The 25,071-nt window shown below is 37.1% G+C and overlaps 2 protein-coding genes across 4 annotated transcripts; both read right to left on the reverse strand.

Moving 5' to 3' along the window:
• Positions 1-490: 490 nt before the first annotated feature.
• Positions 491-5,227, reverse strand: LOC129318444 (bZIP transcription factor TRAB1-like). Of its 2 annotated transcripts, XM_054963204.1 has the most exons (5): positions 3,479-5,227; positions 2,573-2,644; positions 2,422-2,451; positions 1,832-1,974; positions 491-936 (listed from the first exon to the last, which is right to left on the reverse strand). In XM_054963204.1, coding segments are annotated over exons 1-5 (1,347 nt in total). In that variant the 5' UTR covers positions 4,580-5,227; the 3' UTR covers positions 491-935. The 2 variants fall into 2 exon arrangements, with proteins under 2 accessions (XP_054819179.1, XP_054819181.1); XM_054963206.1 differs by lacking the exon at positions 1,832-1,974 and having other exon boundaries at positions 3,479-5,222.
• A 6,847-nt stretch (positions 5,228-12,074) lies between these two features.
• Positions 12,075-25,071, reverse strand: LOC129318145 (protein DCL, chloroplastic). Of its 2 annotated transcripts, XM_054962753.1 has the most exons (4): positions 24,477-24,613; positions 23,864-24,164; positions 23,191-23,305; positions 12,075-12,461 (listed from the first exon to the last, which is right to left on the reverse strand). In XM_054962753.1, exons 2-4 carry the CDS (start codon positions 24,151-24,153, stop codon positions 12,285-12,287), a joined length of 582 nt encoding a protein of 193 aa, XP_054818728.1. In that variant the 5' UTR covers positions 24,154-24,164; positions 24,477-24,613; the 3' UTR covers positions 12,075-12,284. The 2 variants fall into 2 exon arrangements, with proteins under 2 accessions (XP_054818728.1, XP_054818727.1); XM_054962752.1 differs by lacking the exon at positions 23,864-24,164 and having other exon boundaries at positions 24,477-25,071.

Consider the following 25,071-nt stretch of genomic DNA (forward strand, 5'->3'; position numbering starts at 1 on the left):
CTTCTCTATGGAGAGACGCATGGTGTTTGTTCGTGTGTTAGCTAATTAGCTTCTCAATAGAGATAGAGTAAGAGTGGGTGAGTGTGTTCATGTGTAGCTAACAGTGTTTGCTAACATGCTCAAGTCAATGAGTTTGGATAGAGTGGAAAGAAGAAGAGGATATTTGCATCCTTTTAGCAAATTTTTTGTTTAATCCCAATTTTTTTTTTAATCTTATGACACACCAAACATTATTTTAAAATTTATTTTCACTCCCAGTCCCACCTTCAATCCCATTCCCCTCCCCTTAAAATGAGCAGCTCATATCAAACAAGGCTAAAATTAGAATGTAGGTTTTTTTTTTTTTGGTGGAAATTACAGAATGCAGTTTTGAATTAGTATTACGTGTTGCGAAGTTGAAACACCCTAAGCAAGACGGTGCGATTTTCAATGCTTTGTTCTAGCGACAAAAGTCATCACAAAATTGTCTAGAAATAAAAACAAGTCAGAGTTTCAAACACACACACAAGGATGCAATACCCAAAACAGCAAGGCTGGGCCCTTTGTTAAAGAGTCCTATGAACCGAAATACAATGAAAGGTGCAAAATTTAACCCAAAAACTTGAATTTCTATGCGAATCATATTCGGCAACGAACAATACGCACAGGAGTGTTTTCCAATTATGACATGAAATTGGACGATTGCTAAAACACATTTCTTCTCCCTAACAAAAGTGTCTAAAGTATAAGCTAGATGTCAAACTTTCAAAACGCAAATCTATAACCTATTGACCCTCAATCTACAGCAGAATACGATTTTTGGAAGTATGTACATGTAGTCATGCAGTTACCCTACACCAGCATCATTTCACCATCTGCATTCTACCAAGGTCCAGTTTGGGTGCGTCGTAAGCATCTTTTCTTGACTCCTCGATGCATATTTATCATCTCCATAATCTGGGAATGGATGAAAAGTAGGCATCAATTTCTAACCAGATGCATGGAATAATTCAAAATATTAAATAGCATCCACAACTGTACAAGGGCAAATCTGATAGTGGCTAGGGTTTGTTATCAAGTTTTCTAAATGAAGATAGTCATTGGGAACTAAAAGGCTAGAATGATGGAAATTTAGGATTCTTGTGATAGTTAACGGACTTTTTACGACCCCTTGCATGCAAACCAGTAACAGTTTCCATAAGAAATAAAACCAATTTCTATCCGGGAAACAATCCCAGGCAAGACCTGGCAACCGTCGTAACTCGTAACCGGTCTAAAAACATATTCACTTGGGTTAACATGATGGGCTAAATGAAAAAACAGCTGTATTTTTTGGCCAGAATGTAATGCAGCTGCAATAACATAAATCAAGTTACAATAACCTGTTTGCAGGAAGGGATAGGGGAAAGAAAAGCTAGTTTTAGCAGTCCCTGAAACTCAATATCTAAGGAGAATAAGAATAACCGAGGGGTCATAGCCAGGCTTATGATTGACAGAAATTCGGAGGAATAGGTTTAGTCAGAATCAGTTAACGATATTAGCCTATAAATAAGAAAGAAATATTACGATCAAATGAGACAGTTAACTATTATATAGGTTTGCTTTATCTCATTTGTAGTCTTTCCCGTGTTGATGCGATTTTCCAATTTAGCATCATCATCATCATCATATGTTATCATCCAATTTAGCAACAATATAATACATAAAAGCATATATCTTACATCTATTTTATTTTATTTTTCGAATACCCTAAATGAAGATTTGAAATAGTTTCTGGGTTGCTAAATTACAAGAACGAGTCAATTCAACAGCCATCAGGGAATTACTGGACAGAAGAAATGAGAACACACACCATGAAAGAGCACAATACAAAAGCCTCCAGGTAGAGAAAAGCGTTTCCTCAGAGAAATTCACTCGTAATAAGTGGAAGCCTATATTAGGCGGGATTTCAAGCTCGTCACCATTTTCCACCAAACGAACTTTGTAAGATTCACGCTACGATGATCAAGAAAGGAACGTTAACCTACATGCGCCTATAGATAGGATCCTATATATATTCACACATACAGTTTCCCTATTCACGTCCATATATGCTAAGCTACAGTTATTGTTCATGTTTCTAGTCTCTATAAGTTTGACATATTTTGTGGCAAAACGCTCTCTTTGCCAAGTGTCTTCTTCAAATCTCCCATTGGTTGAAGTGCATATTGAGCGGCAAAACTGCTCTAGGAGTTTAAGATTGAGGATTTAGTATCTTGCATGGATAGTGTTTAAACCATGATACCCGGAACCAGAATAATTATGAAATAGGGTACAAATCTCATGGCTCAACCATAGCAAAAGTTGTCACCCCTCAACAGCAGTAAAAGTCAAACTAAACATAAAAGATGGAAAAGAACCCTGAATTGGGGCATAAAAAAGGTAAACAGGAGACCAACTTACTTGTTTTTTTCGAATCTCCATGATTTCAGCCTGCAGAGTCCAAAAAACAGTGCATCAGAAAAAGTTACAGTAACGTAGATGAACTTAGGCCATAATGAATTAGTGTGTGTACCAACATCTGTATGTAACATGCTGCAATTATAAAAATTACCTGCTTTCTCTGAAGTTCTTGGTTTTCATCTTTCAACATTTTAATTTCTTCTTCCAATTCCATGGTATACGCCTGGAAGAACAGAAAGTGGAAGACTTGGGTGAAAATGGTATCAGGAATTTTGAATCTTGATGCATTTTATAAAACTTCCATCTGCACCTTGCTCCCACATTATGTCTCCAATAAAATATCACTTAGCAGATAAAATATGCTTACTAATGCATAACTCTTTTATGAATTTTTTATGACGATGCTGTTTTATGCATTCCATCGATCAGATGTTTCAATATCTTGTAGCAACCTGGATCTTTATAACTATTCATGAATGTTAATCCCCGGAATCCTTCAACTTCCATCAAGTGAGATGGCCATCATATTACCTACTGTATAATCCTTCATGGAGTTTTGTTCTACAGTATGCCACCAGGGAATAAAAACAGAGTTAAGGGCTAGTGGAAGTATTGGTATAGCAATAAAATGAGGAAATTCTCAGCATATTCTTTTGATTGTTGAAATCATTGCCTTTTATGAATTAATTATGAGGAAATTTCTCTTATTAAGATTACATAAACTCTCTTCCCTGTTGCTAGAAGTACATAAACAGTCTGCAGCACGGGCCAGCATCTTGCGTAAGATCGGCCAATCCAGATGGCAATACTAAATAATAAGGGATGAAGAAATACACGAGTTCCTATCTTCTTTAGTATTATATCAGTCCATTAATTTCATTATAATCCAAGTTGATTGAAGATATTCTATTGGATCCAAGTATTCAGTCAGTTGAATGAGTAAATGCAGCAAACTAGATCATTAAATTTAGAATAATCCCAGTAAGTGGACAAAATTATGAAAATAAAGATGCTGGGGTCGCGGCAAGGTGATAACGCACTTAAAGAACAAACGAACCTGCTTGCGAGCCCTCGACCTAGCAGCTGATTCTCTATTCTTTATCATTCTCCTCTGCCTCCTTTCAATTACCTTCTCCACAGTTCCACTGCTCTTCCTCCCCCTGAAACAGCCATTGAATACATACGGAACTGGCGATACTGACGAAGTATCACCATTAATCTTTCCAGATTCATCGCACGACATCTGATTCGCTGGGGATCCTGTAGCTACGTGAACACCCCCATGTCCTAAACCCATACCATCGATCCCTCCACCTTGCAGTGCAGAACCTGGAACTATATTACCCTTTAGACTCTGATCAGCAAGTCCCACTATTCCACCCTTGATTCCTTGATTGCTCATTAATGGCGTTGGAGTTGTATATGCTATAGCAGGCTGCTTTGGAAGTATCTGCGGCTGCATCTGCGGCGACTGTGAATTATGCAGCTGTTGCTGATTCGATCTAATCCCGTTAACACTCAACGGCAAGTTGGTGGGCAATTGAAGAGTTAGACGATCGTTGTTATTGCCGGGATTCAGAATTCCCGCTAACCCTGCACCCTCGTTAAACTGCGGAGAACCCATCTCTAAGCCACTATGATTCCCCGTCCGAGACAAATCGGCGAAAATCCCTCCGTTTGGTTTTTCGCTTAATTGTATATCTTCCCTTACCACGCCGGCTCTGACCAAGAACTCCTCCAGGGTCACCTCTCCCAAAGTTTGCTGCCTCTGCGGTAAATTGGGGCCTCCATGACCCGTAGCAATCCCGTCCTTGGAAATATCTTTCCAGACCTCATCCACTGTCTTCTGGCTAAGTGTCCGTGGCAGTGTCAATGAGCCTTGTTTCTGCAAATGACCACCACCAGAAATACCGGTCACTGGTTGAACACTGCTCGTGGACGCCATTGCTTGCATTTCTTCAGCTGTCCAGATGTTCTTGAGTAACTCATCCATGTTCATGGACCCAAAGTCCTTTCCTGGACCTCCCATGGTACTAATGAATTCGTCGAATGTCAGAGAGTAGACGGACGGCTGTCGTATCAGGGAAAAATTCCCTGGCGGCCTTCCGCCAACGCTGTTATCCATCGCAGGGTCGTTCTTCGTATTCTTGAAGTTCATCGTGGTCTCAATCTGATGAAATCTGAATGGAGAACTATCACAAGCTGATCTAAGCTTATTATATATTACTTCAACGGGAACAAATTCAGATTCCCCTCCCCCACACTTGCAAACGAAATCAACGAAAACCGACTCACTATGGACAAAGAAATAGAGAACAAAGGGATGATGGTCTTGAGTTTACATATAATACAACAGTGAATTAAGCTTAGCTTCTTCAAACTATGAAGGAGAAGACACAATTGCAGAACACAGTGTTGAGAACCTTGTCATTTTCTTTTTCAAATATATGTCGTGAGAAGACTTCATGAAACATCCCTGTTATCAAGGTTCAACTTGAATTCAGAATCAGCCATTGTTCCAGTCTTAACAATGAAAACTAAGAATCAGAGCCAGCGAATAGAAATGCATTAAAACCCCGGGGGGAGGGGACCTTGAAGCACAAAGTAAAAACAAAATGACTGTAAAACTGAAACCTCCAGATGATCAACTTATCGTCAAAATCAGCGAAGAAATGAATAAAACTCAGACGGATAACTGTTGACTGATGAGTGATCAATTAAAAATTTATAATACAGCTCATTACTGGCGAAGGAAGGAGGAATGGCAAGAAGGAAGGACAGAAAAAGGTTAAGGAACAGAAAAGGAATCAGGGGTCAGTATATTTACCTTTTTTATTTTAATTTTCCTTTTAAAAGTTTTCCCGATTTGGTAATTTTTATTTTTCTTGAGCATTTCCGTAGAGTAGTGTCTGGTGGTTGGTGATGCTGCTTTACCCTTTGATCGCCAAGTGTCCATTGTACGATGTCGCTTCTCATGATTTTCAAGATTGAATCGGGATGCAGTGGGTTCTGCTTGTCGTAATCCTGAGTTTAATTAATACATTTGTTACTTATTAAATAATCAGTATTTTGTTACGAAGGTGAATTATATAATTGAGTGCTTGCACGATGCTGTCTTCAGAAACGCAAAACGTGGACCAATGATCAGCAGGGACTGAAGGGCCCTGATTGGGACATAACCCAATCACATTCTGCTTCCTGGGAGAATCTTAACCATTCACGTGTCTTCGTAAAGAAGGGTCAGAGATCGGTTTTGATCGTTGGCGACGAAATGAGTGGCGTGATCACATGCGGACATCCATTCAAGCCACGTGAAAAGAAACTGTGTGAAGTTTTGCTCCGCCCCATCAATGTTCAATAATTTTATTTGTTTTAACAGATACCCTAAAAGAAAAGAGAAACGAATAAAGGTCAAAAAAATAATTATAAATTAATCTGTCTGTAAAATTCACGTGATATTATAAAGTAAAAACAGATAATAACTATTATATAAGTTTAATTATTTCTTTATTCTCACAGAATCTGGCGTCACATGTTTTGCTTGTCCTCACAAATATCTTTATTAAAAAAATCATATTATAAAATGCGACTACTAGAATTCAGTACATAATAAAGAAATGGGATCCCAGTAGTGAGTCATGCTTGGATGATTGTCAAAGTTACAGTGTTATAGAAATTGTGGTGAGAAAATGTCAATGGCAAAGGACAAGAGAACAAGCACGTCAACAAATAATATATATATACACACACATATATTTTATGAGAGTAGATTCCTGTCGTTCTCACTGGGAACCGACAAAAGGGAAGGGAAAAAAGTTGTGAACTTCATCTTCCAAACAGCATTGTATTCAAAGTTAGGATCCGGAGGATGCTGATGTCTGAGTTTTATGTTTGGTGGATAGACTAGGAAGTTGGAATTAACCATCGTTGTGATCATGATATCATCACTTTTTGCTGTTTTAATTTCCGCCTGAGCATGGGCACCCCAGATGGTATGGTGAGACACTTTTGAGTGAAGCTTTGAATTTTCCCACATCCTAGTAACTCTCATTCACACCCAGATTAATTATATCAGTCATATAAAACAACTGAAAATTAATTAGCTTACGTGGAAATCATTTGGAGACAAGCTTTTACAAATGCCATGACAAAACCGTTCTCACATTACTTTGGACCAAGATCAACTTTCCAACCACACACTAAAGAGTGGCTAATGATTCCTGAATGGAGCTGATTGGAATAACATGATTCAAATATGAAGTTGAGAGCTGCAGGAAGATCCTTGTGTGAAACTGTGTGATTGCCCCACGCTTAGCTTTTGAGTGACTGTTCATGGCGACGAACAGAGATAAATGCCCTGATGATAATGATGATAATGAGGAGTGGGGGATCAGAGATGTTCCATACAAAAGTAGACACACTGTCAGTGTGCCCTGCGATGTGGAGCTATCAGAATTCACACATTGAAGTGAAAGGCGTCACTTTAGTTGGTAGATGCAGAGGGAGTCAAATAAGAATCAGACACGTAGAAGACATATCTCCCCAAATGCCAAAGTGCAATCCACATGCAACCACGAAGCTTTTAACATCTCAATCAAAATTGGCCTTTTAATTCCCCCCCCCCCCTGTCCTTCCTGGACCTGTTTTTCAGTTTTTGTTATTCTTCACTGTGGCTGTTTAACAACAGCAGTTCAGCACCTTGTTACTTTAGCGTTTGATGTTTTATTATATTCTTCTTTAAAGTTATCAAGTCTTTTTGATAATAGGGAAAAAAAGGAGCTGGTAAAAATAAGTGACATCAACTTTATACACCCTTCTACTGGTAAAATTTGAAAAAAAAAAAAAACTTTATACACCCTTCTATTTAATACATAATATTTTTATTTTTATTTGTTTAAGAGATGCTCCATAAACTAAGACTTGTCAGATTCGAATTATATCATCTTTAGTTTGTCCAGTTCTAGTCTTTCAGCAAGATACTTTGGCCACATACAATCTTTGAATTCAGTCCGTAACCCACAGGGCAATCTTTGTCAAATCGATGCATACACGTAACACGTTTGTTGGAATTTTTTTAAACTGAAGATGCCTTTTTTGAAAAGCCATGTATTTCCCCACAGAAATTTGTGCCCCCATAAATTAGAGAGCATGTCCTTGTAAATTGAAAAATAATTTTATAAAACATTGTGTAAAGAGTTATAGTTATTAGGGTCATGTATTTATAAATTTTAAAAAAATTATTAGAAAGCTACTTCTCTGATTTTATTTATAAATTACTTTTAATATATTTTATCAATATTAAGAAAGACTTTAAAATTCATTAATTCTGTCTTAAAATTTAATAAGTTCTCAACTTTGCCTCTATTAAATATACACAATTTGATAACATGTTTCTTTTCTCGAATATTCAATGAAGGATAAAAAAATTATAATAAAAATTTAATAACATGACTTATAAACATGATAAAAATTATTTTATCTCTACGTTATAAATAGGACTAGAGGATGTATAAAACTAAAATGTATCACTTGATTAAAAGGGGATGTATTTCAAGAAAATTTTACATTTTAAAAGGATATTTCTTTTCATAAAATGTTAAAAGGTATTTTTAACTAAATTTCACCCTTCAATAATATAGTTACCTACTTTCAAACTAACCTTATCTTTTCATATTTACCTCTATTAAACATTCTATAATAAATATTAAGTTATTATCAATAGAGGTACTTTTGAAACAAAAAAAAATAATGATTACATATCGAAAGACTAAAAATGTTTAATATTTTTTAACATCCAACTCCTAAAATTTTTTTTATATTTTTAAATGGAGGGAGTATTATAAATAACCCTTGATCAATATTAATTATTAAATTATGTAAGTTTATGAACCAACATGTGATATTCATAAATTAATATAAGATTATTCATGAATTAATATGAGAGTTATAAACCAATATTTGTTATAACTTTTAAAGAAATCTTTATTACTTAAAATGTCTCACTTTAAGGCACCACTTTAATATTATAAATTTCCTCCATCATTACTCATTTTGAACATAAAAAAATATTTATCTATTAAAATTTATTATCTTTATTCTTTGAATGTACTAGAGATAAAATAAAATTATTATGATTTAGGTGTGACAAATGTCATTCTCCTTTTTTCAAACCAACCTTTTTTTTTTGATTAATTGGATCAGTCCAATAGGCCCAACCTATATTTTCAATAAAATATTTACCAAAAAAATCAGAAGTTTTTTTTAATAGGTAAAAAATATTATATATTAACAATGAAGGAAAATTTAATTTTTTTATCTTTAAAGTTTTTACTCACTTAAAACTTAATCTTTCAATTATAAGTCGGTGTAACACAAACTTTAAACTTTTGACTCACATGTAAGTCAATACTTAAACTTTTTACTTTTTATAATTTCATCCTTATCATCACATGACTCAATGAGACATCCTACATGGCAAAAAAATATAAATAATACTGATAAAAAATTGCTAATATGGTTCCGCTTCAGATATGAAAGGGTCATCAACGGTGGGCGAGTAGACTCACGAAACGTGGGTATGAAAAGCAAAAGAGGTAAAGATCAAATGCTGAGGTCAAGAAGGCGATGGTTCAAGCATGGAAGATAAAGACGCCTTCTGTTATCGCGATCAAGAAAGATTTATGCGAAACTGCTTTCTTCAGCTCTGATGCCAACCAGAATAGAAAGAATTTACAATGGCGTTGTCAGCCGAATGAACTTCGAAAGCATATAACCCCCCATTATTCTTCCTACTCAGTGGGGTCTCCTTGTTCTTTCCCAGCACTCTCTTGTTTGTTGGAACGGACTGTCATGCTAACCCACTACTAACATTTTTCAATTTGTTCTTCTTTTTCCACAAGCTCTGCTTAACTATACTATATTCTTGTTCTTAGTTGCTACTCTTCTAATTAATTGAATGAATTCATTCAACCAAATTAGTGCACCTGGAAGCATTATCACTACACTATTGAATCTTGACATCTAAATTATTCAAGTTTAATGATCCAGAGGAGCATCGCACGCGAAGGCTTAATTCAACAGTTGAAAACAAAGCATCGTGATTATGGTGATGTAAAACTAAAATGAAATGAAGGGAATAATTTACCTATGGGGAGGGTAGAGGAATGAGTGTGCTATGTGTGTGTTTGAAAGAGAAAAGCAGAGAGGGTGGGAGAGGTTGAAGAAAATTGGAATCTCGTTGATGGCTCTTGATTGCGCGCTTTCATGTCCGATGCGAAGCCATATCAGCAATTTTTTTCTCAGTATCATTTATATTTTTTGATGACTCAATATTGAGTCATGATGAGAAGGATAAAATTATAAATGACAAAAAGTTTATAAATTGAGTTAGATGCGAAGTTTATTCAGAGATTAAATCACACTAAATTATAATTAAAAAATTGAGTTTTAAGTGAGTTAAAACTTTAAATTAATTTTTTCAACAATTAAACGTTAAAAAATGCATCATTTTTAACAGTAATTTAAATGTGATTGTATACTTAAAATTCTAAATTTTTTAAAAATAAAATAAAGGGTAACAACACCTCTCTCTATTTTGTTCATGTACATCTTAAAGTGAGTCATACTATTCAGTGACAAAAGAAGAGTGAGTCATTATGTTTATAGCTTATAATTTTTTTACCAAATTAGAAATCAAAAGATTACATCATATTTCTCAAGATTAAAAGCTTGTGTCAATATACCATAACTTCCTGAAAGAAAAAGTGCATGTAGTAAAAATAAGTCCCAAAAGACGTCGTCTTATCATGAATGAGGCCCCCATCAAGACCACAGTAATAATATGATGAGACATCATCGTTGAAGATTACTTCAACCTGGTGCAAAATACACTAAAGAATTATCTTCAAAATGATAGATACATCTAAAGGTATAGAATTTACCCTATATGCGCAACTGCCCGTTATCTAAGTCTCTTTTGTTGAGTTCAAGAATATTCTATTGAACATGTCAAGTAAGAAATGAGATTTGATCGTGTGATGCACTTGAGACAGCATAATAGGATGTTACTGGGGAAAAGTTCACAAACAAAACACTTGGATGTTCTCAATTCATCATATGACTATTTATGACACTAGTATTTGGATACACGCCACAACACTGACGCAAGAATAATCTTTGTAATACCATCATCTTGCAGAAGCCTCATGCAACTCACTGTAAACTATGACATAGCCAATCAGGCATTTAATTTTCATTTACACAATTTGAGCTCTACTTGAAAGCTAGAGCATGAAAAAAACTAGAAAGCAGACAATTTTATTAAGATAGTCCACTATCATGCCTAGATAATATGGCCTTGCATGATTAATGCAAATACACATGGACCATCTAAACTCCAAATGACAGCAACAATAACAACCACCCTTATCCCATCATATGAACTCTAGTTGAAATTTTTTTATTTTCTTGAAAATTGATGCAATTATAGCTTACAAAGACAGCAAGAGAGAAACTGAAAAGGGAGAACTTGGAAAAACCATAATGACGATTATTAGAGCTAGACCATACACAAACAAATAACATCGGGGAGAAACCAAAAGAAAAACTGCTATAAGAAAGTAACAAGGTCCTATATCTCAAATGACTCAACTGAAATTGTCGGAAATAAGGGAACCCGTGAGCCAAACTTGATGCCAAAATTCTCACCCAAAAAATTCCAATCAGATAAACTGAGAATTACTGTCATTTCGCTTCTTAGTTTCTCTAATGGTGGAAAGGCCAATCCAAAAGATAATATTTCTTCTTTGACGATTGTACATGGAATCCCAAAACATAAATTAAGGATAGGGTAAGACCAGATTGTTCAATCACTACAATAAACATTTGATTTTAGGCCCTTCTGCAGAGACTGCCATCAACAAGGAATGAGACACTTAAAATTCAGTATTTTTTTAATCGCGTTGAATTTAATACCTTCAAATAGCTGCTAATAGATATCAGAAATTCAGGAAATGTATTATAAAAAAAAATTGAATTCTCAACTCACAAGAATGAAATCAAGCCAAATAGTAGAGACCGAAATTACGAGGGCCTCATATAAATGTATCAGCAAGTTTACATCCAAACGCAGCACTAGATAAAACCGAATTAGCACAGGAGGAAGCATTGATTAAAGAAGAGACAGTGACAAGTAAGCTAAAAAGAACGTGAAAAAAATCTAATGCACCACTCACCCCAAAAAGTGTTAAAAAAACTTGGCCAGTGTACCATGCGAAAGATGCGAACTGCGCATAAACTATAATATTAGACTCAGTAATTTTAACGGATTATAAAATAGGAAAATAAAAAATACGAACCCTACCAAGAAAAGGTAGCCATTCTGATCTCTCCAAACGATTAGCAGAGCAATTCGCGAATGACAGGAGACCAAGGAGAGTGACGAGTTAAGACTCTAGGGGAGCTGCTCCCCTAGAGGTTGCGATCAAAGGCATTTAATTTTAAATTTTAACATCCTTTCATCTAAATATTTTTAATTTGAGGTTCTCAATTTCTTAAAACAAGTCTTAGAATTGAAAAACTTTTCGCCTCGTCCAATCTCTCCATTGAAATTATAGTCAATTAAGAAATGCACACCACTACATACATAATCTACATAGCAAAAAAAATATATATTAAAATGGAAATTATCAACAATAGAGTAGTCATTTTCCACTTTCCACCATTATGGCCATCTTTCAAATAATAAAGTACTAAAGGCTAATCCCTCCCCTGACCTGAATGATAATCTGTCACTATATTTCCATCTTCCAGCAGCGCCTTCGAATAGCATCCAATCAGCAAAAAGAACCAAGACATTGGCAACTTCAAAAATTACGCCTACGCCGCCGGAAATGTCTGAGAATGAAACTGTCCGCATATAATGGATAATTCTTTCTGATCAGACCTTTGATGCATTTCCAATATGAAAAGTCAACCATCTCCCCATCTTTTCGTACTATGAACAAACATCTAGATCTTTCAAAGTCGGGATGATATCCTATCTGCAATAGGAAAGAATGATCAGATATATTTGAGCATCAAGTCGAGATTTAAAACCAGCCACCGAAAGGTAAAAAAATAACAAACCAGGTTTCATAGTAACCCAAGAAAAAACAGATTAGACAGAATTTAACACGTATCATTAGATGTCATGGAAAATTGTGGCATACACACAAAACCAAAAACCTAAACCTTCCCAATTTACAGATTCTTTCTTAGCCCCCTCGTGTTGAAGAGTGGGGTCAGCTTATGCTAGTCCTAAAGAGATGAAGGTGACGAATTAGGGATCAGAAGCCAATAATTACAGACCAGCAGCTGGGAAAGCAGGATCCTATCATGTTACATACTTCTCAGCAGCTGTAAATACTGCCTATCGATAAGATTGAACATAGGTAGCAAATCTGACTCTCACATGGATGTCAATATTTACCACCTTGGCTCTAGACAGAAGGATGTGTTTCTTATGAGATTGATTATTGACATTGTATTCGTTTTGTTTCTAACTTTGTTTTCTTCCCTGGGGTTGTTAGGTGGGATCATTTGGTCTGCTATTTATAAAGTGCTAAGTTAGCTCAAAGCTCTATTTTCTCATATCCATTATCATTAACACTATGATTGAACATTATATTTGGCTAACTACAAGATACTTTACAAAGGCTGTTAAATCAACAAATACAAACATGTCTATTGTCTGAGCTTATAACTACCAGGGGATGAGGTTGGTTTTGGGCAAGAGGTAGACTATATTTGGCCAATTACAAGAGACTTTACAAGACGATAATAAATGCTTAAACATTTTTTGCGTATCTAAAAAAGAAAGGGAGTCAAAAGAGTGATGAGTGAGAAAGCTAGAGAGAGTGGGTCTACTAGGGCTAGTGTCTCAGCTTCGGCTACCAACTTGTTGGGTGGAAATGATGGTGTTCAATCATTTGAGGAGGAAGACGTGTTAGAGAGGAGTACCAAAAAACTGGACAATGACATTCCCATACAAGGTGTAAATGAAGATAACAGCATGCATATGAAGTAGTCAGCCCCCCTATCGCCGAACAAAAGACCACCAGTATTGATGAAGGGCTAAAACAATTGTCGTATAAGGCAAAACTACTAGGCAAAAGTAACATGAGAGAGTTAGAACAAGACTTTGAAAAATGATTTCAGGAATGGCTTTTGGAAGAGGACCAAATTGCACCTAAATGGTCAGATGAACAACAAAAAATAATGGATGCCTTGTCGAGTCTAGAGATGCTAGATGAGTGACTAAAGGAGCTCTGTAAACCATGGTGGGATTCTTTAATCATTACTCCATTAGGAAAGAGAATGCATCTAGCTGACTTGAAAAACAAATGGCAACAAATGTGGGGTACTTTTGACTTTGAACTGATAGATTTTGAGAACAATTATTTCACTTTTAGGACTGATAATATGGAGCTCTACCGTGGGTTATCTCAGGCCATTGTTTAGCTGTCCAACGTTGGAGTCCTAACTTTAACCCGTTCACAAACCAGCTGAAAAAACTTGCCTTATGGGTTAGGATCCTTGTGCTGCCAATGCATTGTTATAATGAAGACTTCATCCAAGAAATAGGTAACATGGCTGGCAAAGTTCTCAAGGTTGATATGACCACGCTTGCCTAGGTGAACCAACGCAGTATGGTGGAAAGGGGGAGATATGCTAGAGTGAGTGTTGAAGTTGATCTCACAAAACCTCTACCCTCTTGGATTGAGATCAGAAAGAAGATTTACACTCTAATATATGAGGGGATAAACACCATATGTTTCAACTGTGGTAGGATTGGGCATAAAAGTGAAGAATCCCTTGATAAGGGTGGTCAGGAAAAAAACCAAAGGAAGAGAAGGCCTCAAACAGTGGTTTGAACGAACACAAAGCAACAACGCCAAGAACTCTGGTGAATGCAAAAGATATTCCATTAGATGTATGGTATGGTGAATGGATGCTGGAAAAACGTCCTTTTCGCTCGAGAAACCTGAGACTTGAGCCAATCAACATCAAACCAGGTTTGCACATTGGTCAAAGGGGATTTACAAAGGGAGGGATGAATGCCAATACCTCATCCAGATTTTTTGTTTTGACAGAAGATTTGGAAGCAGAACCGATGCAAGAAAAGGAGAAAACTTACGCCAAAAAGCCACCAAACCAAGTTTGGAGAAAGAAAGAAATTGAGGAGAAGAAAGATGCTAGTGAAAACAATAGAGATGAACAGATTTTGAGGCCTGAGACTGGCCATTGAGCCAAGAAAAAGCTAAAATGTCAAATCCAAGTCAAAATGAGCTTCATACAGTTGAGTTAAACAAGGCCGCCAAAGTAGACGCAGAAAAAATATTTTCCTTTAAGGCTGAGGCCTGTAAAGGAAAAGAACCAAGGAAGGGCAAAGCACATAACAAAAGTAAAAAATATGGATCTGAGTCTGGTGAAGACAAAATAGTAGAAATTGGGATCAAAAGAAACAAATCCACCAAGCCCAAAATTCTATCACCAGCGTTGAAAAGAGGAAGCTTTTTAATAGAGTCCATAATGTGACCATGGATGATGTGACTTTCAAAAGGCCCCTTTTTCTTGACCAAGTGACTCATTCGGATGATCATAATACTAAATCTTCATTTCCCCCAGTTGCCCATTAATGCTACGTCACCCATCAATTCCACAATTAAGGATATCCCAATTTCAGTGGAGGGGAGGGGGAACTATTCTGCTCATACCTATGATCCCCCTTTGCATTCGAATGATGAGAAAATCTTACAACTTAGTGAAAGCGAAGAAACAGATCCTCAAGAACATTTCTACGAATTGGAAGGAGATGAGAAAGATATTGATTTGGAGGTAGTGCTTGAAACGCCTTCAATAGCTCTGGTCTAAGCTCCAAGTTTATGCTTCCACTTTTCCTTTGTGTGTGTGTGTGTTTTTTTTTTTTTTTTAAATGAAAATAGCAGTGTGGAATTGTCGAGGTGCAGCCTCAAAAACATTTCCCTTTTGTGTTCATGATCTTCTGCAACTCCGCCTATGTTTATAGCCGGTCCCAAGCCCGGGTAAAGGAGGAGGGTTGTGTTAGGCCATCAACAGCCAATGTAAAAATTTGTTGAATCTATCATGAACATGGACAATAGACGTTATAATGTTAATGCTAGGTCGTTGCCCGTAAGTAACGCGCTGCATGGCTCGAGTACAGTGATAAGTGAGTTAGAGCCGCTGCATCGGCGCCCGGATGTAGTGTTAAATGAGCAAGGGCTACCGCGTCATTCTGGACGCACGCGGCTAAAGAAGTTAGTCCATAAGAGCAAAATTAGATTTGGTACTTGGAATGTTGGGACATTAAATTGTAAATCTGTAGAGGTTGTAGGGGTTATGATTCAAAGGAAAATCAATATCCTTTGCTTGCAAGAAACAAAATGGCGTGGAGAAGGAGCTAAGGATATTCAAGGTTTCAAACTTTGGTATACAGGAAAAGTAAGTGCACGCAATGGAGTAGGCATCATTATAGATAAGGAGTGGAAGAAGAACGTTGTAGAAGTTAGCAGAATTGGAGACAGAATTATTTCTTTAAAAATGATAATTGGACGTGAGACTGTTAATATTGTTAGCGCTTATGCGCCGCAAGTCGGGACAGAAGCCAGTCTTAAGGAATTATTTTGGGAGGATCTGGAGGGGTTGATTCGACACATACCACAGAGTGAAAAGATTTTTATTGGAGGAGACTTTAATGGGCATGTCGGGAGGGAAGCTGGTCAGTATGCGAGGGTGCATGGTGGTTTTGGTTTTGGAGAGCTAAACAATGAAGGGCAAACTCTTCTTGATTTCTCATTGGCGTATGATTTTAAGATTGCCAACACTTGTTTCAAGAAGAGAGATGAGCATCTCATCACTTACAAAAGTGGAGCCTCAAGGTCGCAGATTGATTTTCTTTTGGTTAGGAACACAGATAGAAAACTTTGTAAAAATTGTAAGGTGATCCCTGGAGATGCTGTAACGACACAACATAGGGTCCTAGTCCTTGATGTGTGTATTATGAGTAAAATCCAAAAACGTCGACAAGTAGTAACACCAAAGATTAGGTGGTGGCAATTAAAAGGTGAGAAGCAAGATATTTTCAAGCGAAATCTTTTGGATAAAGGAATTTGGGATTCTCAGGGAAGTGCTAACATCATATGGGAGGATATGGCTAAAAAGATACGGGAGGTTGCAAAAGTAGTTTTGGGAGAATCGAAAGGTTCTGGTCCGAGAGATAAGGAGTCTTGGTGGTGGAATAATAGTCTACAGGACAAAATCAAGTATAAGAAGAACTGTTTTAAAGCCATACATTTGTGTAACAATGAGGAAAATTGGGAGAGGTACCGTATGGCTAAGAAGGAAACTAAGAGAGCTGTGGGTGAAGCTCGTTCCAAAGCTTTTGAAGAATTTTATAAGAACCTTGAGACGAAGGAAGGAGAGCAAAATATTTATAAGATTGCCAAGAGTAGGGAAAGAAAATCAAGAGATCTAGAACAGGTAAGGTGTATTAAGGATGAAGAGGGAAGAATTTTAGTTACAGATGATGAAATTAAAAATAGATGGGAGACTTATTTTTCTAAACTTTTCAATGATGGAGAGGATTCATCTAGTAACTTGGAGGATTTAGTAACTGGTGTAGGAGAACAAAATTTGTCATTCTATCGAAAAATACGTGATAAGGAGGTAAAGGAAGCTCTTAAGAAAATGGCAAATGGTAGAGCTAACGGACCTGATTGTATATCTATCGAAGCGTGGAAATGTTTAGGTGAAGAAGGGGTGAGATGGTTAACTAAATTATTTAATGTGATTTTACGATCCAAGAAAATGCCTGATGAGTGGAGGAGAAGTACATTAATTCCTATTTATAAAAATAAAGGAGATATTCAGAATTGTACTAACTATAGAGGGATTAAACTCATGAGCCACACAATGAAATTGTGGGAGAAAGTAATTGAGCACAGGTTGAGATTGGAGACAAGTATTTCTGAGAATCAATTTGGTTTTATGCCAGGTAGATCAACTACAGAGGCAATTTATCTACTAAGGGGATTAATGGAAAAGTATCGTTGTAAAGATAAAGATCTACACATGGTTTTTATTGATTTGGAAAAAGCTTATGACCGTATACCAAGAGAAGTGCTTTGGAAAGCGTTGGAAAAAAAGGGAGTACGGATTGCTTATATTAAAGCCATACAAGATATGTATGAGGGGGTAAAAACTAGTATAAGAACGCCTTGTGGTCAAACAAAGGATTTTCCTATCAAGATTGGACTACATCAGGGATCATCTCTGAGTCCTTATTTGTTCAACTTGATTTTAAATGTTTTGACGGAACATATTCAAGAGGAAATCCCGAAATGTATGCTCTTCGCGGATGATATAGTTCTTATAGCAGAGACAAGAGAAGAGGTTAATTGCAAACTTGAGTTATGGAGGAGGACATTGGAGTCGAAAGGTTTTCGTCTGAGTAGAAGTAAGACGGAATATTTATATTGTAAATTTGGTAAAAGACTATTCGAAAATAATTTGGAAGTGAAATTGGGAGATCAAATCATACCTCAAGTGGAAAAGTTTAGATATTTGGGAGCCATTATTCAAAATGATGGCGAAATCAGTGGAGATATTTCGCATAGAATTCAAGCTGGGTGGTTTAATTGGAGAAAAGCTAAAGGAGTTATTTGTGACCGTAAGGTGCCTAATAAACTTAAAGGAAAGTTTTATCGTACTGCTATCAGACCGGCAATGTTATATAGTAGTGAATGCTGGGCTCTAACGGGACAGCAAGAGCATAAAGTTGGAGTAGCAGAGATGAGAATGTTACGATGGATGTGCGGACATACACGTAAAGATAAAATTCGAAATGAGCACATACGTGAAAAAGTGAGGGTGGCACCTATTGAGGAAAAAATGGTAGAAAATCGGTTGAGATGGTTTGGGCATGTACAAAGAAGACCAAGGGAGGCACCAGTGAGAAGAGTGGAACATATAACTTTGAGTCCGATTAAGAGAGGTAGAGGAAGGCCTAAGAGAACACTCTTGGAAGTTGTTGAACGTGATCTCTTAATTAATAATATTTCTAAAAGCTTAATAAATGATAGAGCACAATGGCGTCTTGCAATCCATGTAGCCGACCCCACCTAGTGGGATAAAGGCTTGTTGTTGTTGTTGTTGTTGTTCATGATCTTCTGCGTAATAAGATGGTGAAAATTCTAGTACTGTTAGAAACGAGTCAATAGGTCTAAAGCAAATCAAATCTCCCTTAGACTAGGCTTTTCTGATTGGATTAGGGTAGAGGCAACAGGCTATGCTGGTGGAATTTGGCTTTTTTGGAACAAAGGGAAAACTTCTGTACAATATCACTCTTCCTTTACCCAATTTCTTAACATCTTCATGTCTAATCCCAATATTAGTAATGAATTCTAGTTTACGGGGATTTATGCTGAACCTATCTGCCTCCTCTGCAAAAACCTTTGGGATGAACTCAACGTTATTAGAAACTCTATCTCAGGACCATGGCTTTTGATCGGAGATTTTAATGCTTATCTACCCCCGCAAGATAAATCTGGAGGAGTGGCAGCTAATTCTGCTTCTACAAGGAATCTTGGTGATTGTATGAGGAAAATAAATGTTTCTAAGGTTGATTTTGTAGGAGATAAGTTCACCTGGAAAAAAATAGAGTTAAAGAATGTATTGACTGGGGCTTTGCGAATACTGATTGGCATGTGAAATTCTCTGACTTTAAAGTTCACCACCTCTCCATATTTGGCTCAAATCATAAACCCCTACTCCTTAAAGATTTCAGCTCTCTCAACATATCCCCCAAGCGCAGAACCTTCAAAGTGCAAGCTGCCTAGGCTTTAGAAGAGCATTTTCATAATATTCTAAGAAAAGCATGGTCATCGTTGGATTGGACTTTGAACGTTAGAACATTCCAATCAATGGTAGAGCACTGGAATAAATACAGGTTGGCAATATTCCTAAAAAAAAAAAGAACCTTGTGAAGCAATTTGAAGGATTAGACAGAGCCAAGAGCAAAAGAGATAACCAGTATCTCCAAAAAGTCAAATTTGAACTTTGAAAGCAATACAACAAACCACTTACTCAAGAGGAATTATTGTAGCATCAAAAGTCTAGATGTAATTGGCTTCAATGGGGTGATAAGAACAGCCAATTTAATCATGCTACCACAAAAATGAGAAGACATAGAAATAGAATTGATGTCCAGAAAAATTCGATAGGGGTTTGGATTGTTGATCAAAAAGAGTTGAAAGATATAGCAGTTATTTTCATTTAAACCTCTTCAAGTCTGATCATTCCCAACTTCATTAGGTTAAAACAATCACTACTTTCCCTAAACTTGAACAAGGGGATAAAAGCGCCTTGCACGCTGAAGTTACTCTAGAGGAAATCAAAAATGCTGCTTTCAATATTGGTCCTTTGAAAGCATCAGGACCCGCTGGTATCCAAGCCTTTCCTATACCAGTAATATTGGCAAATTCTGGGAGATGAAATCATTAGGATGGTGCAGAATATCTTCCAAAATCCAGTGAAAATCAGCAAGATCAATCAAACCCATCTTGCCCTAATCCCTAAAGCTGGCCACTCGGAGAGCATAAAGGAATTTCAGCCTATTTTCCTATGCAATGTGAGTTACAAGGTGATCTCTAAAGTGCTAACTACCAGAGTCCAGAATGTCATGAGCAAGCTTGTTGGAGACCACCAAGCAATTTCATCAAAGGGAAGCAAGGGAGCAATAATGTCATTGTGGCCCAAAAGTAATACATTCCACGAAAACTAGAAAATCCAAAAATGGATTAGTGGCCATTAAAGTTGATATGGAAAAAGCTTATAACAGACTTGAATGGGATTTTGTCAAGAAATGCTTACAACAAATGGGCTTCAAAAACAATAGTCTTGATCTTATCTTGGTTTCCATGAAAAGCTCAACCATGAGAATCTTATGGAATGGGGAATCAACAGATGAATTCAAGCCTTCTAAAGGGATCAGACAAGGTGACCCAATTTCTCCCCATGTATTCACACTATGTATGGAGGAACTAAGTCACATGATTAAAGATGAGGTTAAAGAAGGAAATTGGAAGCCTATCAAGTTAGTCAAAAATGGTTTGGCTATCTTCCATCCTTTCTTCACAAATGACCTATTCCTATTCGGGGAGGCTACGGTGGACCAAATGGAAGTTATTAATGATTGCCTTGATAAGTTTTGTAAAGCCTCAGGCCACTTAGTCAATAAAAGTAAAACTCGCAAGGGTGTCTCTAAGATAGTTTACTTCTCCAAAGCAATGACTCCGAGTAAAGTTATGGGCATTGGGCATACTGATGATCTCAGGAAATACCTTGGCATACCTCTCTTACACAAGAGCCTCTTATAATCATTTCAAGCCTATATTGGGAAGGGTTTACAAGAAATTGTCCGGTTGGAAAGGTAAACTTTTAACTTTTGCGGGCAGATCTGTCCTTATTAACTTTGTGTTGACAGCTCTACCTAATTACCATATACAAACGATGCTCCTCCCTAAAAAGCCATTGATTGATGCTGAAAAAGCTAGCAATAACTTCCTGTGGGGTGGCTGCGATGACAAAAGGAAAATGCACCTTGTCTCTTGGGAAATTGTGAAACATAAAAAAAAACAAGGTGGATTAAGGGTGAAGGATCTTGCACGTCAAAATCAAGCTTTCATCCTTAAGCTTTGTCAGAATTTAGTAACCAATAGGGAAGCATTGTGGGTCAGAGTTTTGAAAACCAACTATGAATGTGAAAATGAAATTCTCCCCTCAGTCTCAAAACAAAAATGCTCCTTCAAAAGTTGGAAGAGTATTATCAAAGTTTGGGAGAGCTTTCTAGAGGGTTTAGACAAGAGGTGTATCCCTGGTAGCGCGTCCAACTTCTAGTGTGATAATTGGCCTATATTAAATCAACCATTGGTCATGGTTATTCAAAATAAAACCTTTCCGGTGAAACTTGATATGAAAATTGGACAATTCATCAACCCAAATGGTGCTTGGAACCAGAAATGATGAAATGGCTTGATTACTCCGTTGTTAGTGGTATCACTAGCACTAGCCCTCCTAATGAGAGGAGAGGAAAAGAAAAATTTACATGGAAGCCGTCCATTGATGGCTCTTTTAATGTTTCTTTTGCCTATGATTTTCTTTTTGCAAGTACATCACCAGGTAAAGACTAAATCTAGACGAAACTATGGAAATGGAACATGCTGAAAAAGATCAAAGCTTTACCTTGGCTCCTAGGAAAGAATAGGCTTCACACAGCAAGCTTGCGGGCCAAAAAGAAAGTAGCTGTTTCGCATGAATGCCCTTTTGGATGCAGGACGGAGGAGAATGCCATGAATATTGTTCGTGACTACAAATTTGCTCAAAAGGCATAGAGGCAGTTAGTCAAACCTGAAAGTTAGTTTGACTTTACAAAATTAGACTATCTAGAGTGGATCAGGTGGAATTCTTCCAACCCATCAGGGCGTAGCTCTAATCCAAGTCTACCTTGGACAACGATTTTTGCATATATGTGTTGGGACCTTTGATGTAAAAATCTTTTTGATACTCAAGAATCACTTTATACAACAAGATCCTAACAAATGCCTTGCAAAAGCGATGACTGATTCCAGATGGCTAGGAAAGCTCCACACTTTTCACGCGGGATCACAATATACAAGAACCTTGCATCCCCCCTCTAATGCTGCCATCAAGCTTGATGTTGATGGATCCTCTCTCAATGGAGTTGCTACTTGTGGAGGTTGTGTTATTGATGATAATGGAGAATGGTTAATAGGTTTTAACTGTAGACTTGTTGAACTATCCATCTACCATTGCTAAAGTCTTGAGAATTTATGAAGACCTTGAACTTTGCTAGCCTAAAGGCTTTAGGAATGTGGAAGTCTACTCTAACAGCATTAAAGCTATTAATCTCATCACCAGAGGTTACCAAGAAAAAAACCCTTACCATGATTTCATTCAAAAAGCCTATAATCTTTTTAATAGAGACTGGAATATTTCTATTACTTTTGTTTTTAGGAACATTATTAGTCATGCTCATTCTCTTGCTAGGAAAGCTCATTTTTTGGATAGCACTTTTTGTATCTTTGATCATGCACCACCTGGTGTTACATTAGGAGGTGAATGATGATTGAGTTTTGTTTCTTCTAGGTTTGTACTGGGCCTTGTATTGTTCTTTCCTTTACTTTGAATGAATTCCAGTGTTTTGATTCCCAAAAAGAAAAAAAAAATTTGTGTGAACTTATAACTACCATAGGATGAGAAAAGACAACAAGAAGAAGTTGATTATAAAGCATCTTTCAAATTCATCCTTCCGACACGACAAAATATGGGCAATTTAAAGACCATCTTAATAGCACCAGTAGCATCAGGAACTTATTGCAAAGTTGAGAAGGATATAAGAATAAATTAAGTCCAATTATGTGTGCATTTCGTGATACATGAAACCTAGTTTAGCGAATATATGAAAGCAGGTTTGAATCCTCCTACAGACCCATTTCAGTGTTGAAATGACAGGTGGGGAGCTACTTGTGAATGGGCAACATCCAATGTCTATTAATAACTTGCTAAACCTTCAGAATTCATAAATAATGAACACGGACACTGAAATGCATGAATTTGGACTTCCTTTAATTTCTACCAATATTCTGTTTTCCAGTTTATGTAGTGAGCGAGAATGCTAGTAGAGAAAGTTACCGTTATATAATCAATTCCACATCCTCTCTTCTTCTCGAAATCTGGGTGAAACGGAAGGAGTTTCTCAAGAATGGTATTCTCATGCTCTGGAATAAGTCTATCTCCACTTTCATATCTGTGGCACGATTTCACATTCAGAAATATTTTATAATTTGCATGAAGGAAATCAGAACACTTCATTGAAACATTATCAATAACATATTAACATTATTGTCATTAAATGTATCAGATATCTTTGGCACGGAGACTTCTAAAAGTAATTTGCAATGATTACCCTTCTCGATGGAATGCTAGGCAAGAAAACAATGCAACCCACCCAGAGCCAGGGGGTGGATGGCATTGAGACAAGACAACATGAATCAGAGCCTGATAGGCAATACTTCAAATTCAAGTGAAAACTACAGGTTGCAAATGTTAATCCAGGGATCAATAGGTGAAAAGGAAGTACAACGTCAGAACAACTACATGATCACACGAACCCTTTACACATGTATCCACCTAGTTCACTCAGCCAAAACATAAAGTATTCAACTAAGTAATGGCTTTTTTCAAATAACGAAAAATTAATAATAATTAATGGCTTCATGAAAGTTGCCCTCAGGAGCTTCCAGATGCTCCGTCCAGGTACATGCACATGTTATAAAAACGCAAAATGCTCTCCCTCAAGTCTCACCTCTCACTCAAACCAAGCTTGAAACAAAGGGCTGTGTTGTTCATCAAAATGCTCTCCCTCAAGTCTGACATCTCACTCAACAAAGCTCCGTCCAGGTACATGCACATGTTATACAAGCGCAAAATGCTTTGTTGAGATGGAAATAAGGAGAGGGTATGAGTAAAAGTTGATATGAAATAGTTATACTTTCTTGATAAACAATCTCGGGGTACGAGGCTGACAGTGGAATGCAAGTCAATTTTACTCCAAGCCCACAACATAAAAGTCAAACAACAACCATCCTTCCCCATCAAGTGATCACCTGCAGATTATTACACTTTATGTTTAAGCTTAAAACTATCCATTGCAGGGATTGCACGCACCCGCCAAACACAAGGCATTTCAATTTTAATGTCTAAGTAACTCATCTCACTTAACATCAAACAATGACTGGAACAGCGCCCAAACTTTATTCCGGACTTCTAATATGAAAAATATAGATTTTCGAATATTAAGGGCAACATGCTGCAGTATCGTTAATTCGTCATACGTTCGAACTGCTTCCCCTGAATACTGAAACTCTGAAATCGGATAAGAGAAAAATATCATAATTATAGGAAGAAGAAAAACTCACTTTCCAGAATGAAGAATCATCCTCACAAAACCGACCAAAGGAACAGTATCCTCCAAAATCTGGTCCTCCCAGTCAATCCACCTCTCTTGTTCGCTGTCGTCTTCAAAGACCCTCTTTACGCCTCTGTCCTGATCTTCTTCCAAAATTTCAGCGATGTCCTTCCCCAAAGAAACAACGGGCTTCCTGAGCAAATTATCGGCGTCAGAACCTGAGTTGAGGGCACAGAGACGAGGATGAAGCAAGTATGAGTTCCGACAGAAACGGAAAGAAAGAATCGCCGGAGAAAAGTGGAAAAACGTAGGGTTTGTGCGAGGGTGGGTATATGGCGGCAAGTTAGTTAATGAAGCCATGCCTGGAGCACTAACAGTGCTCTCTGCTTGCTTTTCCTTCCTCCTATCTCTCTCTCTCTCTCTCTCTCTCTACACCTCAGATTAGTTCTCCCTTATCTGGCATGGCATCCATTTTCTCGCGTACGTCATAGACTTCAGCGTTAACGTTCACCTTATCGGTTTAAAAGAGTGAAGCTTTGTGCTCTGTGCAAACTAACCCAGAGAAACAAGAAGATCAAAAACCGAGCTCAGTTCTCCTTTCGCGG

This window comes from Prosopis cineraria, unplaced genomic scaffold (genome assembly GCF_029017545.1).
Source record: "Prosopis cineraria cultivar Desert tree isolate PC_DT_omini unplaced genomic scaffold, ASM2901754v1 PC8, whole genome shotgun sequence".
NCBI classification, from domain to species: Eukaryota; Viridiplantae; Streptophyta; class Magnoliopsida; order Fabales; family Fabaceae; genus Prosopis; species Prosopis cineraria.